The sequence below is a fragment of the Oncorhynchus mykiss genome, chromosome 17 (genome assembly GCF_057628025.1).
Source record: "Oncorhynchus mykiss isolate SJ-2025 chromosome 17, ASM5762802v1, whole genome shotgun sequence".
Classification (NCBI taxonomy): Eukaryota; Metazoa; Chordata; class Actinopteri; order Salmoniformes; family Salmonidae; genus Oncorhynchus; species Oncorhynchus mykiss.
The window spans coordinates 2,337,160-2,355,000 of record NC_143038.1 but is presented as its reverse complement, the minus strand read 5'-3'; the positions used below and the strand labels follow the sequence as shown (position 1 = coordinate 2,355,000).

The 17,841-nt window shown below is 44.8% G+C and overlaps 1 protein-coding gene across 4 annotated transcripts in view; it reads left to right on the top strand.

Annotated features, from left to right (window-relative positions):
- The window catches only part of LOC118938212 (phospholipid phosphatase-related protein type 2), a 52,518-nt gene that overhangs the window by 18,917 nt on the left and 15,760 nt on the right, over window positions 1–17,841 (top strand). For 2 of the 4 annotated variants that reach the window (XM_090204467.1, XM_090204468.1), the window contains exon 3: window positions 2,757–2,945. In XM_090204467.1, coding sequence (XP_090060593.1) covers window positions 2,757–2,945 — 189 coding nt within the window. Of the gene's footprint in view, window positions 1–2,214; window positions 2,946–17,841 lie in introns of those variants that run through there. The other 2 variants (XM_090204466.1, XM_090204465.1) reach the window with 2 other exon arrangements.

The window sequence follows — 17,841 nt, the reverse complement described above, 5'->3', positions numbered from 1 at the left end:
CCCTGTGCCCAAGAACACAAAGGCAAGCTGTCTAAATGACTATCGCCCCGTAGCGCTCACATATGTAGCCATGAAATGCTTTTAAAGGCTGCTCATGGCTCACATCAACACCATCATCCCAGACAGTACAGAGAACAGACTGTGACTTGGGTGGCTGAAGTCTTTTTTAGGCCCTTCCTCTGACACCACCTGGTATAGAGGTCCTAGATGACAGGGAGCTCAGCCCCAGTGATGTACTGGGCTGTACGCACTACCCTCTGAAGCACCTTGCGGTCGGATGCCGAGCTGTTGCCATACCTAGCAGTGATGCAGCCAGTCAAGATGCTCTCAATGGTGCAGCTGTAGACGTTTTTGAACATCTGAGGGCCCGTTACAAATCTTTTCAGCCTCCTGAGGAGGAAGAGGCGCTGTTGTGCCTTCTTCATGTCTGTGTTGGTGTGTGTGGACCATGATAATTCACCATGTAGCCACCGAGGAACTTTGTGCCTTCTTCATGTCTGTGTTGGTGTGTGTGGACCATGATAATTCACCATGTAGCCACCGAGGAACTTTGTGCCTTCTTCATGTCTGTGTTGGTGTGTGTGGACCATGATAATTCACCTTGTAGCCACCGAGGACCTTTGTGCCTTCTTCATGTCTGTGTTGGTGTGCGTGGACCATGATAATTCACCATGTAGCCACCGAGGACCTTGACCTGCTCCACTACAGCCCTGTCGATGTGGATGGCGATGTGCCCAGCCCTCCGCTTCCTTTAGTCCACAATCAGCTCCTTTGTCTTGCTGACATGGAGGGAGAGGCTGAGGGAGAGGTTGTTGTCCACACTGCCAGGTCACTGTAGGCTGTCTCATCGTCATCGGTGACACCACCGTGGTGTTGTCAGCAAACTTAATGATGGTGTTGGAGTCATGCGCGGCCACGGAGTAATGGGTGAACAGGGAGTACAGGAGGGGACTAAGCATGCACCCCTAAGAGGTCCCTGTGTTGAGTGACAGCGTGGCGGATGTGTTGTTGCCGTCAGGAAATCAGGATCCAGTTGCAGAGGGAGATGTTCAGACCCAGGGTCTTGAGCTTAGTGATGAGCCTGGAGGGCACTATGCTGTTGAACGCTGAGCTTTGGTCGATGGGAGAATGTCTCCTGAAAATGTTGCTCTTTATTGGTACATAATGTTTCTGAGCAGCTACATAGAGAAAGAGGGATGATCAGGATGCGGTGTGCATCCCAGAGCAGCGTATGGAGAGGAGGAGATGCACGTAGCTTGATGTGTGCATCTATAAATAAACTACTGTGCTGACTGCTGCTAGACGCTTTGCCTGTGTGTGTGTGTGTGTGTGTGTGTGTGTGTGTGTTTGTTTGTTTGTTTGTTTGTTTGTTTGTTGTCCCCAATGACTTTGCTCTTGACATGATGGTTGGAGCCCTGCAGGGATGTGGCGTTGTAGCAGAAGTATGTACACACACACACTCACACAAAACCCATATTGATTCACAGGGGACCCACAGTTCAAAGAGCTTTACCTCCCACAGATAGACAGCAAAGGAGAGAAAGCTCCACAGGACAATATGGATGTATTATATGTTATAAACAGTCTATAAATACACACACCTGCTGAGCCCACCCACACACACAGACAAGAAACACAGTCAATGAATGTGTACAATTCATTCACACATGCACATGTCCAGTGTTTCTTGAACACACACACAAACACACACACACACACAGACATATTCATGATAACGTGCTAACAGATGTTTAGTATCATGCTGTGCACATTGCAGTCTCCAAATATGTTTTTGTGAATCACCTCTCGCTCTAGTGTACGGCACACTACCACTCATGCATACACTGCATGTGATCGACAGCACACCAGCGTCACACACACACACAGCACACACCCCCTTTCCCTCCCTCCCATGCTTGCACTTGTGCTATCCTCCTTGCTCTTCCCACCTATTTCTCTCTCTCTCTGCCTCTTTTCTCTCTCACTCTTCCACTGTAATTTCATTTATTTTTTTCCCCCTTTACAGAACAGCAGCATCTTTCTTCATGTTCTGTTTCTTTCTTTTACCCTCATCCTTCGGACTCTCTCCAACTCTCTCTCTCTCTCTCTCTCTCTCTCTCTCTATCTCTCTCTCTCTCTCTCTCTCTCTCTCTCTCGCTCAGTCTCTCTCTCTCTCTCGCTCTCTCTCTCTCTCTCTCTCTATCTCTCACTCTCACTCTCACTCTCACTCTCACTCTCTCTCTCTCTTTCTCTCTCTTCCTCGGTCTCTGTGTATGTCTCTCTATTTCTCTCTCTATCCTCTGTTTCTCTCCCTCTTTCTCTCTCTTCTGTTTCTCTCTCTGTTTCTCTCTGTTTCTCTCTCTGTTTCTCTCGCTCATTATCTCTGTTTCTCTCTCTCTCTGTTTCTCTCTGTTTCTCTCTCTGTTTCGCTCTTTCTCTCTCTCATTATCTGTTTCTCTCTCTCTCTCTCTCTCTGTTTCTCTCTCTGTTTCACTCTTTCTCTTTATGTTTCTCTCTCTCTATCTATCTCTCTCTCTCTCTCTCTCTCTCTGTCCTCTTTTGCTCTCTTTCATTCTACACACTCCGGAAGCATATGTCACCGCGCTCAAAAAGGAATCGCCTCCTTCTCCTCTCTCCTTTTTCTCATCAATAGCTTCTTTTTGTTTTCCCATCCACCTTACTATCCTTCGGTTCTCTTCAGTTCTCTTCGGTTCTCTTCCCTTCTTTCTAAACCTAGAACCATGTTCTATTTCCAGCTGGTGATCATGGCTGGGACGGTTCTCCTGGCGTACTACTTTGAGTACACAGACACGTTCCCCGTTCACGTCCAAGGGTTCTTCTGTTTCGACAAGACGTTCTCCAAACCGTACCCCGGACCCGAGGACGACAGCAAGGCGCCGCCGGCACTGGTCTACTCTCTGGTCACCGCTATCCCCACTGTCACGGTAAGACTGGACTGGAGTAGCCTACAGACACACACACACACACACACCTGGCGTAGCGTCACACACGTGGTGTTTGGATGGAGGTGTGTGTTTATAAGTGGGTGTGTATCCATGTGTTACTAACATTTCTTTGGAGGAATAATGCATATATTTGTTTTATCTATTGAACTCAATGTGTGCAGCATACACTTTATGTTGAGCAAGTGTATACCATATGTTGTGTGTCAGGGGGTATGCAGCATGTGTGTTAGTGAGTATGCAGCATGTGTGTCAGTGAGTATGCAGCATGTGTCAGTGAGTATGCAGCATGTGTGTCAGTGAGTATGCAGCATGTGTCAGTGAGTATGCAGCATGTGTGTCAGTGAGTATGCAGCATGTGTGTTAGTGAGTATGCAGAATGTGTGTCAGTGAGTATGCAGCATGTGTGTCAGTGAGTATGCAGCATGTATGTCAGTGAGTATGCAGCATGTGTGTTAGTGAGTATGCAGCATGTGTGTTAGTGAGTATGCAGCATGTGTCAGTGAGTATGCAGCATGTGTGTCAGTGAGTATGCAGCATGTGTCAGTGAGTATGCAGCATGTGTGTCAGTTAGTATGCAGCATGTGTGTCAGTGAGTATGCAGCATGTGTCAGTGAGTATGCAGCATGTGTGTCAGTGAGTATGCAGCATGTGTGTCAGTGAGTATGCAGCATGTGTCAGTGAGTATGCAGCATGTGTCAGTGAGTATGCAGCATGTGTCAGTGAGTATGCAGCATGTGTCAGTGAGTATGCAGCATGTGTGTTAGTGAGTATGCAGCATGTGTGTCAGTGAGTATGCAGCATGTGTCAGTGAGTATGCAGCATGTGTCAGTGAGTATGCAGCATGTGTCAGTGAGTATGCAGCATGTGTGTCAGTGAGTATGCAGCATGTGTCAGTGAGTATGCAGCATGTGTGTCAGTGGGTATGCAGCATGTGTGTCAGGGGGTATGCAGCATGTGTCAGTGAGTATGCAGCATGTGTCAGTGAGTATGCAGCATGTGTGTATATAATATAATATCAGAGGTTTCTTCCCACACAGACTGACATACATATGCTTTCAAATGAAATTGAATTTGTCAAATGCTTCATAAACATCAGGTGTAGACTACCAGGGAAATGCTTACTTATGGGCCCTTTTCCAACAATGCAGAGTTAATGATAAATAAATAAATATATATATATATATATACAGTATATACAAATAGTGACATGTGGAATAAATACACAGTGAATAACGAGTAACAATAATGAGTCAAAATAACATGTCTATATACAGGAAGTAGCAGCAGCGAGTCGATGTGCAGGAATACAAGGTAACTGAGGTAGATATGTACATATAGGGAGGGGTAAAGTGACTAGGCAACAGGATAGATAATAGACTGTAGCAGCAGCTTGTGTGTGTGTGTGTGTGTGTGTGTGTGTGTGTGTGTGTGTGTGTGTGTGTGTGTGTGTGTGTGTGTGTGTGTGTGGCGTCAGTGTGCATGGTATGTGTGTGTGTTCCCATGAGATGTCAATGCATTCACATATCCACAGTATGCGTGGATGAGTATTAGACACTACAGTACAGTATAGTATAAATTATACATTGTACGAGTAGAAGTGAACCCCATAGACAGAGCTGACCCTTGACCTTCCCTTCCAGGCTGGTCTCTATGCTCTACTTCAGTCCACTCCTATCACTTCATTAAGGCTTTAGCTCTGAGCCCAGTACATTAAGGGTTTGATATTAACAGTGGTGGACTGTGGCTGAGTGTTGCAGGGGTGGGCAAGGGACTGGACACGCGCCTTAGTGCTTATTGAAGCCATAAGTTGCACTGAAAACTGGAACTTCTTTGGACATTAGATTGTATGTACACTGAACAATAATATAAACTCAACATGTAAAGTGTTGGTCCCATGTTTCATGAGCTAAAATAAAAGATCCCATACCCACAAAAAGCTTATTTCTGTCTAATTTTGGGCACAAATTTGTGTACATCCCTGTTAGTGAGCATTTCTCCTTTGCCAAGATAATCCATCCACCTGACAGGTGTGGCATAACAAGAAGCTCATTAAACAGCATGACATTCACAGGTGCACCTTGTGCTTGGGACAATAAAAGGTCACTCTAAAATGTGCAGTATTGTCACACAGCACAATGCCCCAGATTTCCCAAGTTTTGAGGGAGCGTGCAATTGGCATGTTGACTGCAGGGATGTCCACCAGAGCTGTTGCCAGATAATTTCTCTACCATAAGCCGCCTCCAACGTAGTGCTAGAGAATTTGGCAGTACCAACTGTTGTGAACAGAGTGCCCCATGGTGGCGGGGTTATGGTATGAGCAGGCATAATCTACAGAGAACAAACACATTTGCATTTTATCGATGACAATCTGAATGCTCAGAGATACCGGGACCGCCATCACCTCATGTTTCAGCATGATAACGCACATGTCACGAGGACCTGTACACAATTCTTAGAAGCTGAAAATGCCCCAGTTCTTCCATGGCCTGTATACTCACCAGACATGTCACCCATTGAGCATGTTCGGGATGCTCTGGATCAACATGTACGAAAGCGTCCTCCAGTTCCCTCCAATATCCAGCCATTGAAGAGGAGTGGGACAACATTCCACAGGCCACAATCAATAGACTGATCAACTCTATGAGAAGGAGATGTGCTGCGCTGCATGAGGCAAATGGTGGTCACACCAGATACTGACTGGTTTTCTGATCCACGACCCTAACTTTTTTTTAAGGTATCTGTGACTAACAGATGACTAACTGTGAATATCTGCATTCCCAAGTCATGTGAAATCCATAGATTAGGGCCTAATGAATTTACTTCAATTGACTGATTTCCTTATATGAACTGTATCTCAGTAAAACCTTTGAAATTGTTGCATGTTGCGTTTATATTTTTGTTCAGTATAAATGGATAGATGGGTGGGTGGGTGGGTGGGTGGGTGGGTGGGTGGGTGTGTCTATGTGGAGATGACAGTATTTGTGAGAGACAGTGAATCTGTACAGCATGTTAAGTGTGTTTTACTGTATATGTGCATCCATGCAAGTGTGTGTGCGCAACTACCTGCTTGCGTGTGTGTGAATATGTGTCTGCCTCTATCTATCCGTATACGAGGGAGAACATCTCTGCACATCACAGGGCACTGTAGTCTGGTGTGTGTGGGGGCGGACAGCAGGCAGCTATAGCATCCTTCACTTCCAGCTACGGAAATGGGTTACATTCTGTGTGACGGATACATCTCACCACCAGTGTGTGTGTGTGTGTGTGTGTGTCGTGTGTGTGTGTGTGTAGGTGTGTGTGTGCAGGTGTGTGTGTGTGGAGGCTCTACACACTATGAGAGCCATTGGGAATGCCAAGGCTAAGTGGGGCACAATTCTGGCCAACACACACACACACACACACACACACACACACACACACCACTCAGCCTCTAGTAGTAATTACAGTAGCCATCTACATGGCAACACTGCAGTTGGAAGCACTACTTATACCATATCTGGACTGTAAGCCCCGGTGGCTAATTACATGTGTGTGTGTCTGTGTGAGTGCGTGTGTGTGTGTTGTGTGTGCGTGTGTTGTATGTGACAAGCCACCCTTGGACCTACACAATGAGAGGGTTGAGTTACAAGCACTTACCAGTTTAACATTTGAACTGATCGTCTGCTCAACAGCGTTAACGTTTGGTCATGTTAGCCATGTATAGAATGTGGAAGTAGTCTGGCTGGTGTAGCGGTAATGCCGCAGCCTCCAGTACACGTCTACGGTGTCGGCATACAGTAGGTTTAAACCCCGGCCTACTGCCTTTTGACACAACGTCTATCTTTCCACGCTGTTATCCTCGTTGTCTGTTCAATAAAGTCTGAAAATACCCTACATATAATACATGTGCCCTATAGGAGGGGACGTGGGGAATGGGAACTCAGCTTGAAGTTGAAGAGCTATTTTAGAAACTTTGTAAATATCTGGGTCACACACACACACACACCCACACACATACCTAATGCTAAATACTGGTGCCCTGAAGAGCTGTTCTCTGTTCTGCTGCTAAGCCCTTGGAACATTATGGAGAGGGAGAGAGGGCGAGGTAGCGAAAGGAGAAAAAGAGAGAGACAGTAGAGAGGAAAGGGGGAAGACAGAGAGAAGAGGGGAAGACTGGGAGAGAAAGAGGAGAAGGATAGAGAGCAGAGAGAGAGAGGGAGTTTAGAGGGTGATATAAAGAGAAAAGAGAGTAGAGGGGGAGGAAAGAAGAAAGTAGGAAAGAGGAAGAACGACAGAGAATGATAGAGGGGGAGGGAGAGAGAGAGAGAGAGAGAGAGAGAGAGAGAGAGAGAGAGAAAGAGAGGCTTGTTGTTTGTGTGTTTGTGTTGCCTGTCAGTCAAGCCGTAGGAAGTCCCCTTCTCCTCCTGAATTATGGAATGGATCCTGACAGGCAGATAGAGCTGCTGCTGCTGATAACCATACATAGATTGTGTCCCAAATGGCACCCTATTCCCTATATAGTGCACTACTTTTGGTATGGGCCCTGGGCAAAAGTAGTGCACTATATATGTCGGGAAAAGGGTGACATTTAGGACGCAACCAGAGAGAGCCAGAGGACAGAGGATAGTGGTGGTGTCACATCAACACCCTTCCCCTCTGTCTCGGTCCCACTGAATGGGACCTGGATATTGAGATTGGTTCCTCCCTATATAAAGAAAAATAGGTGAGAGAGAGTAGACTACCCTCTGTCTGTCTGTCTGTCTATCTGTGTGTGTGTCTGTCTGTCTGTGTGTCTCTGTTTGTCTGTATGTCTGTCTGTCTGTGTGTGTGTCTCTGTCTGTGTGTCTGTCTTCGTGTGTGTCTCTGTCTGTGTGTCTGTGTGTGTGTGTGTCTGTCTGTCTGTCTCTGTCTGTGTCTCTATCTGTGTCTCTGTCTGTGTGTCTCTGTCTGTGTGTCTTTGTCCAACTAAACAGGATTTTGTTGAACTGTGAGGAGAAAAAAAGAGGGATAGAAAGAGAGGGGAGGACAGAAAGAGAGATGGAGATCATATGAAATGGAGTAGAAAGAGAGAGGGAGATCATATGAAATGGAGTAGAAAGAGAGAGGGAGATCATATGAAATGGAGTAGAAAGAGAGAGGGAGATCATATGAAATGGAGTAGAAAGAGAGAGGGAGATCATATGAAATGGAGTAGAAAGAGAGAGGGAGATCATATGAAATGGAATAGAAAGAGAGAGGGAGATCATATGAAATGGAATAGAAAGAGAGAGGGAGATCATATGACATGGAGTAGAAAGAGAGAGGGAGATCATATGACATGGAGTAGAAAGAGAGAGGGAGATCATATGAAATGGAGTAGAAAGAGAGAGGGAGATCATATGAAATGGAGTAGAAAGAGAGAGGGAGATCATATGAAATGGAGTAGAAAGAGAGAGGGAGATCATATGAAATGGAATAGAAAGAGAGAGGGAGATCATATGAAATGGAATAGAAAGAGAGAGGGAGATCATATGACATGGAGTAGAAAGAGAGAGGGAAGATCATATGAAATGGAGTAGAAAGAGAGAGGGAGATCATATGAAATGGAGTAGAAAGAGAGAGGGAGATCATATGAAATGGAATAGAAAGAGAGAGGGAGATCATATGAAATGGAATAGAAAGTGAGAGGGAGATCATATGAAATGGAGTAGAAAGAGAGAGGGAGATCATATGAAATGGAGTAGAAAGAGAGAGGGAGATCATATGAAATGGAATAGAAAGTGAGAGGGAGATCATATGAAATGGAATAGAAAGAGAGAGGGAGATCATATGAAATGGAATAGAAAGTGAGAGGGAGATCATATGAAATGGAATAGAAAGAGAGAGGGAGATCATATGAAATGGAATAGAAAGAGAGAGGGAGATCATATGAAATGGAGTAGAAAGTGAGAGGGAGATCATATGAAATGGAGTAGAAAGAGAGGGAGATCATATGAAATGGAGTAGAAAGAGAGAGGGAGATCATATGAAATGGAATAGAAAGTGAGAGGGAGATCATATGAAATGGAATAGAAAGAGAGAGGGAGATCATATGAAATGGAGTAGAAAGAGAGGGAGATCATATGAAATGGAGTAGAACGAGAGAGGGAGATCATATGAAATGGAGTAGAAAGTGAGAGGGAGATCATATGAAATGGAGTAGAAAGAGAGAGAGAGATCATATGAAATGGAGTAGAAAGAGAGAGGGAGATCATATGAAATGGAATAGAAAGAGAGAGGGAGATCATATGAAATGGAATAGAAAGTGAGAGGGAGATCATATGAAATGGAATAGAAAGAGAGAGGGAGATCATATGAAATGGAGTAGAAAGAGAGGGAGATCATATGAAATGGAGTAGAAAGAGAGAGAGAGATCATATGAAATGGAGTAGAAAGAGAGAGGGAGATCATATGAAATGGAGTAGAAAGAGAGAGGGAGATCATATGAAATGGAGTAGAAAGAGAGAGGGAGATCATATGAAATGGAGTAGAAAGAGAGAGGGAGATCATATGAAATGGAATAGAAAGAGAGAGGGAGATCATATGAAATGGAATAGAAAGAGAGCGATGGAAGGGGAGAAATGGTCTGGACTATAACCTAGATTCTCCACAAAGCGACCGGGAAGTCTGCCCAGGCAGGAATGAAAGAGAGAATAAAGGAAGGATGAGAGAGAAGGAAGAGCAAGAGAGAGTGTGGGTAGGAAGCTAAATCGTCATGGTAACACTAGGACTGGTTTGTGAGACTCTATGCCATGTACAGTTGAAGTCGGAAGTGTACATACACCTTACCCAAACACATTTAAACTCAGTTTTTCATAATTCCTATAATTTAATCTTGTAAAAATTCCCTGTCTTAGGTCAGTTAAGATCACCACTTTATTTTAAGAATGTGAAATGTCAAAATAATATTAGAGAGAATTATTTATTTGGGCTTATATTTCTTCCATCACATTCCCAGTGGGTCAGAAATTTACATACACTCATTATTAGTATTTGGTAGCATTGCCTTTAAATTGTTTAACTTGGGTCAAACGTTTTGGGTAGAATTCCACAAGTTTTCCACAATAAGTTGGGTGAATTTTGGCCATTCCTCCTGACAGAGCTGGTGTAACTGAGTCAGGTTTGTAGGCCTCCTTGCTTGAACACACTTTTTCAGTTCTGCCCACAAATTTTCTATAGGATTGCGGTCAGTCACCTTGACTTTGTTGTCCTTAAGCCATTTTGCCACAACTTTGGAAGTATGCTTGAGGTCATTGGCAATTTGCAAACAAGCTTTCATTTCCTGACTGATGTCTTGAGATACTGCTTCAGTATATCCACTTAATTTTCGTTCTCATGATGCCATCTATATTGTGAAGTGCACCAGTCCCTCCTGCAGTAAAGCACCCCCACAACATGATGCTGCCACCCCCATGCTTCACGGTTGGGATGGTGTTCTTCGGCTTGCAAGCCTCCCCCTTTTTTCTCCAAACATAACGACGGTCATTATGGCCAAACAGTTCTATTTTTGTTTCATCAGACCAGAAGACATTTCTCCAAAAAGTACGATCTTTGTCCCCATATGCAGTTGCAAACCGCAGTCTGGCTTTTTTGTGGTGGTTTTGGAGCAGTGGCTTCTTCCTTGCTGAGCAGCCTTTCAGGTTATGCCGATATAGGACCCATTTTACTCTGGATATAGATACTTTTGTACCTGTTTCCTCCAGCATCTTCACAAGGTCCTTTGCTGGAGTTCTGGGATTGATTTGCACTTTTCGCACCAAAGTACGTTCATCTCTAGGAGACAGAACGCGTCTCCTTCCTGAGCGGTATGACGGCTGCGTGGTCCCATGGTGTTTATACTTGCGTACTATTGTTTGGACAGATGAACGTGGTACCTTCAGATGTTTGTAAATTGCTCCCAAGGATGAACCACACTTGTGCAGGTCTACATTTTTTTTCTGAGGTCTTGGCTGATTTATTTTGATTTTCCAATGATGTCAAGCAAAGAGGCACTGAGTTTGAAGGTAGGCCTTGAAATACATCCACTGGTACACCTCCAATTGACTCAAATTATGTCAATTAGCCTATCAGAAGCTTCTAAAGCCATGACATCATTTTTGGGAATTTTCCAATCTGTTTAAAGGCACAGTCAACTTAGTGTACGTGGCCTCCCGGGTACTGCAGCGCCAGCTGTGCCATCAGAGACTCTGGGTTCGTGCCCAGGCTCTGTCGTAACCGCCCGTGACCGGGAGGTCCATGGGGCGATGCACCTACATCGGTAGGGATGTCCTTGTCTCATCGGGCACCAGCGACTCCTGTGGCGGGCCGGGTTGCCAGGTGCACGGTGTTTCCTCCGACACATTGGTTGTTGGAAAAACAATTGTTGGAAAAATGACTTGTGTCATGCACAAAGTAGATGTCCTTACCGACTAGATGTCCTTACCGACTAGTAGATGTCCTTACCGATCAAAACTATAGTTTGTTAACAAGACATTTGTGGAGTGGTTGAAAAACTAGTTTTAATTACTCCAATCTAAGTGAATGTAAACTTCTGACTTCAACTGTTATTTATTACAAACGTTTTTATATAGAATTTGTAAGGCACTAACTATATGCATCGGACCCCATCACACTCTCACTCACTCACTCACTCACTCACTCAGTCACTCACTCACTCACTCACTCACTCACTCACTCACTCACTCACTCACTCACTCACTCACTCACTCACTCACTCACACACACACACACACACACACACACACACACACACACACACACACACACACACACACACACACACACACACACACACACACACAAACACACAAACACACACACACACAAACACACACACACACACACACATGCACGTGTATACCGTGAGATGACGATGTGTAACAAACAATAGGGAAATATCAAATCAAAGTTCATTGTTGTCACTTGCATAGGGTTTGCAGATGCTAATAATAACTAGCAATACAAAACAATATGCACAGAATCCCAAAAAGTACAGGTTTGTGTCAAGAACTGCAGCGCTACTGGGTTTTTCACTCTCAACAGTTTCCTGTGTGTATCAGGAAGGGTCCACCACCCAAAGGACATCCAGACAACTTGACATAACTGTGGGAAGCATTGGAGTCGACCAGCCTCCCTGTGGAACGCTTTGTGTACATTTAGTTTATTTGAGTTACTTTTGTTGCGTGGGTGTGTGCGTGGGTGTGTGTGTGGGTGTGTGCGTGGGTGTGTGCGTGGGTGTGTGCGTGGGTGTGTGCGTGGGTGTGTGCGTGGGTGTGTGCGTGGGTGTGTGCGTGGGTGTGTGCTATACCACTGCTTAAGTTAAGTATATCTATAAGGAAAATAAGATGTGTCAAATAAATGACATCCAGCTTTGGATTTGGTTTGCTGACTTGCTAGCTAGGTGGCTACATGTCAAGATCAAGCTTCTAGGTTACAGCAGAGACATTCAATCCCTTCCTGGATCAAGGTCCCTGTTACCTAAATTGTTTGGTGCGTCAAAAAAAAAACAGATATAATAATAACAATAATTTAGGTTGAAATAGCACCCCTTGTGTGCACTTCTGGTAATACCATATGCTCCGGTATAGTACAGAAACGGTACGACGGTATGAATATCTGCATACCGCCCAATCCTACCACTGCCCATCAACATTATCTTATTAAATAATTATAAAATCTCTATATCACTTATTAACCTCTCCCCTCGTCTCTCCATCATCCATTCTCCTCTTCTATTGTAAACGGCTGTGACTCCTGAACACGCTCCACTGTTGGACATGAGAGAGCTCTTCTGCTCCACTTTCCAACCGTGAGATTTGACAGATCTACCAGCAGTCACAAGCACCAACAGACACACACACTCACTCACACACTGATACAGTATACACACACACAGTTCACACATAGACTCTCTCTCTCTCTCTCTCTCACACACACACACTCACTCACACACTGATACAGTATACACACACACACAGTTCACACATAGACTCTCTCTCTCACACACACACACACACACACACACACACACACACACACACACACACACACACACACACAAACACATATACACACTTCAAAGGAAAACACAGCAATGTGATCCTCTCTGAAGGAGAAGACAGCCAGTATCAGTCATCGTTGGTCACCCTCATCTATCATCTTCTCTCTCTGTCTCTCTCTCCCTCCCCCCCCTCTCTCTCTCTCTCTTCATCTTTCTCTCTCTCCTCCCTCATTTTTCTTCATCTTCATCTCTCTCTCTCTCTGTTGCTCTCTCTCTCTATCTCTCTCTTTCTCCCTCTCCTTTCCTCCATCCCTTCCTGCTACTCTTGAAAGTCAGCAGGAAGGAGCAGGTCCATCTTTGGTTCATTTGATCTGTTCTAACTAGTGTTTCACATCTGTCTGTCAGTCCTCTCTTCACTTCTCATCTTCTGATCTAAAGCTCCACGTTGGAGTCCAGCAGTGTCTTCGAGTGTCACAGACAGCAGAATACCAGTATTTGTAGGTTCTACTCCTCTGTGAGTGCCAGTTATGTAAACTCATTGTCACCAGTATGTCTAACACAGTCTAAGTCTCTTTAAGAGTGTTTACCTATTGATAATATTGTGGCAGCAGCTGTTCACATGAATCCACAAAGGGCCCGACATTGCAAGCAAACCTCAGTGTGTGTGTGTCTGTGCGTATTCATGCCCATAGGCCTGTGCAGCGGTGTGTTTGTGTGTGTATGCCTGGTACTGTACGTGTGCACACGTACAGTATGTGTGTGTGTGTGTATGTGTGTGTGTGTGTGTGTGTCTGTGTGTGTGTGTGTGTGTGTGTGTACTTGTGCATGTTAATAATGTAAAGGCTCCTGGTTAGAGGATGTGCCATAGCTGACTGTTTAAAATGTGTTATTATGTTTCCCCTCCCTTCATACTGCTGTAGTAGAACACTGGTATCTCACCTGTAAAAAGACACACACTACAGACTAACACTAAACACTAACCATCACCACTAACATTAGGCCTGGAGGCTAACACTGAACCAAACGTGGGGAATGCTCAGTCACTTAACATGTGTTGTGTGTGTTAATATTGAAGTGAGGCCGGTGTGAAGTCCATTACAGTCCATTATAAGACGGGTAAAGATGTTGGTTCTGTTAATTAGGGTTGCCATATTGGGTCGATTTCAAGCCTCGACTCATCTAATGGGTTTCCATTGAGTTGTATTGACGTTTGACGGTACACTAGAATCGCGCCTGTGGTGAGATCCTGAGGTTACAGGGTTTGTCCTCCAACTGTGCATCCAGTCCCTGTTGGGAATCAGAATCCATATTTGGATTAAAAGGTTCAAAGTGCAACAGAGTAGGAGCACAAGAGAGCACAATGACATTACACATAACCTCCACTCCACATCCAAACAAATAGACTCCGTGTTCACAAAAGGTTTTACACCATAACGGTTTTACACCACAGCTGTTTTACACCATAGCTGTTTTACACCACAGCTGTTTTACACCATAACTGTTTTACACCATAGCTGTTTTACACCATAACGGTTTTACACCACAGCTGTTTTACACCATAGCTGTTTTACACCATAGCTGTTTTACACCACAGCTGTTTTACACCATAACTGTTTTACACCACAGCTGTTTTACACCATAACTGTTTTACACCACAGCTGTTTTACACCATAGCTGTTTTACACCATAACTGTTTTACACCACAGCTGTTTTACACCATAGCTGTTTTACACCATAACTGTTTTACACCACAGCTGTTTTACACCATAGCTGTTTTACACCACAGCTGTTTTACACCATAACTGTTTTACACCATAGCTGTTTTACACCATAACTGTTTTACACCACAGCTGTTTTACACCATAGCTGTTTTACACCATAACTGTTTTACACCACAGCTGTTTTACACCATAGCTGTTTTACACCACAGCTGTTTTACACCATAGCTGTTTTACACCATAGCTGTTTTACACCATAGCTGTTTTACACCACAGCTGTTTTACACCATAGCTGTTTTACACCACAGCTGTTTTAACCATAGCTGTTTTACACCACAGCTGTTTTACACCATAACTGTTTTACACCATAGCTGTTTTACACCATAGCTGTTTTACACCACAGCTGTTTTACACCACAGCTGTTTTACACCACAGCTGTTTTAACCATAGCTGTTTTACACCACAGCTGTTTTACACCATAACTGTTTTACACCACAGCTGTTTTACACCATAACTGTTTTACACCATAGCTGTTTTACACCACAGCTGTTTTACACCATAACTGTTTTACACCATAGCTGTTTTACACCATAGCTGTTTTACACCATAGCTGTTTTACACCACAGCTGTTTTAACCATAGCTGTTTTACACCACAGCTGTTTTACACCATAACTGTTTTACACCACAGCTGTTTTACACCATAACTGTTTTACACCATAGCTGTTTTACACCACAGCTGTTTTACACCATAACTGTTTTACACCATAGCTGTTTTACACCATAGCTGTTTTACACCACAGCTGTTTTACACCACAGCTGTTTTACACCATAGCTGTTTTACACCACAGCTGTTTTAACCATAGCTGTTTTACACCACAGCTGTTTTACACCATAACTGTTTTACACCATAGCTGTTTTACACCACAGCTGTTTTACACCATAACTGTTTTACACCATAGCTGTTTTACACCATAGCTGTTTTACACCATAGCTGTTTTACACCATAGCTGTTTTACACCATAGCTGTTTTACACCATAACTGTTTTACACCATAGCTGTTTTACACCATAGCTGTTTTACACCATAACGGTTTTACACCATAGCTGTTTTACACCATAGCTGTTTTACACCACAGCTGTTTTACACCACAGCTGTTTTACACCATAGCTGTTCTCCATTTACCTCTCTGTTTGAGTCCCATAGTTATACTGCTGTCCTCACATCCTCACATCCCTGCTTCACCGCTCACTTCCTCACATCCCTGCTTCACCGCTCACTTCCTCACATCCCTGCTTCATTGCTCACTTCCTCACATCCCTGCTTCCTCACATCCCTGCTTCCCCACTCACTTCCTCACATCCCTGCTTCACCGCTCACTTCCTCACATCCCTGCTTCATTGCTCACTTCCTCACATCCCTGCTTCCTCACATCCCTGCTTCACCGCTCACTTCCTCACATCCCTGCTTCCTCACATCCCTGCTTCACCACTCACTTCCTCACATCCCTGCTTCCTCACATCCCTGCTTCACCACTCACTTCCTCACATCCCTGCTTCCACACTCACTTCCTCACATCCCTGCTTCCCCACTCACTTCCTCACATCCCTGCTTCTCCACTCACTTCCTCACATCCCTGCTTCTCCACTCACTTCCTCACATCCCTGCTTCCCCACTCACTTCCTCACATCCCTGCTTCCCCACTCACTTCCTCACATCCCTGCTTCCTCACATCCCTGCTTCTCCACTCACTTCCTCACATCCCTGATTCCCCACTCACTTCCTCACATCCCTGCTTCCTCACATCCCTGCTTCCCCACTCACTTCCTCACATCCCTGCTTCCCCACTCACTTCCTCACATCCCTGCTTCCTCACATCCCTGCTTCTCCACTCACTTCCTCACATCCCTGCTTCACCACTCACTTCCTCACATCCCTGCTTCCCCACTCACTTCCTCACATCCCTGCTTCCCCGCTCACTTCCTCACATCCCTGCTTCCCCGCTCACTTCCTCACATCCCTGCTTCACCACTCACTTCCTCACATCCCTGCTTCACCACTCACATCCCTGCTTCACCGCTCACTTCCTCACATCCCTGCTTCCTCACATCCCTGCTTCACCACTCACTTCCTCACATCCCTGCTTCCCCACTCACTTCCTCACATCCCTGCTTCTCCACTCACTTCCTCACATCCCTGCTTCTCCACTCACTTCCTCACATCCCTACCTCACCACTCACTTCCTCACTTCCACACACACACACACACACACACACACACACACACACACACACACACACACACACACACACACACCTAGCAAACACACTCTCTATTATGGTGGTCATAGTGGGAGTTAGCCCAGTGGATCACACAACCCCTGTTTCAACCTCTTCTCTTTAGATCCTCAGTAGCACACACACACACAACCACTCATCTGATCACACACACACACACACACACACACACACACACACACACACACACACACACACGCACACACACACACACACAGAGACCTTCCCTTTGACACAGATTCACACATACTCACACACAAGCCCTTTATCTCCCTAACCCCTGTTAGATCCTCCAAACAGCTCTGATCAGAATACTGCTGAGCCCCTCCAATGATCACAAGACCCTTTGACAGAGAGAGACCGAGGATGTAGGGTACATGATCATGCAATATGCATGGTGCGGTAGGAGCGTGGGATGCTAAAACGCTACATAGCTAAATCTCACCGCATACTGAACACTATTAGAAAAAAAGGTGCAATCTAGACCCTAAAATGATTCCTCGGCTGTCCCCATAGGAGAACCCTTTGAATAACCTTTTTTTGGTTCCAGGTAAAACTATTTTGGGTTCCATGTAGAACCATCTGTGTAACGTGGAAGAGTATGTGTTTAGATCAGTATGTAATAAGATTTAATTGAACTACAGCATTCATCCAGGAGTTTGAAAAATGTATCTAAAGAGTTTGGGAATCCCTGAAAAGAGTGATCTCTGATGCTAGATACTGTTCCTTCTATTTGAAAAACATTGTTCTGCTCTTGCACAGCCTTCACATTACTTCAGATAGTCTGACATCACAAGGGAAGGATCAAGGATCCTACAAAGCCCTACACATCTCCTCCTCCTCTCCTCCCGTCTCCTCTCCTCTG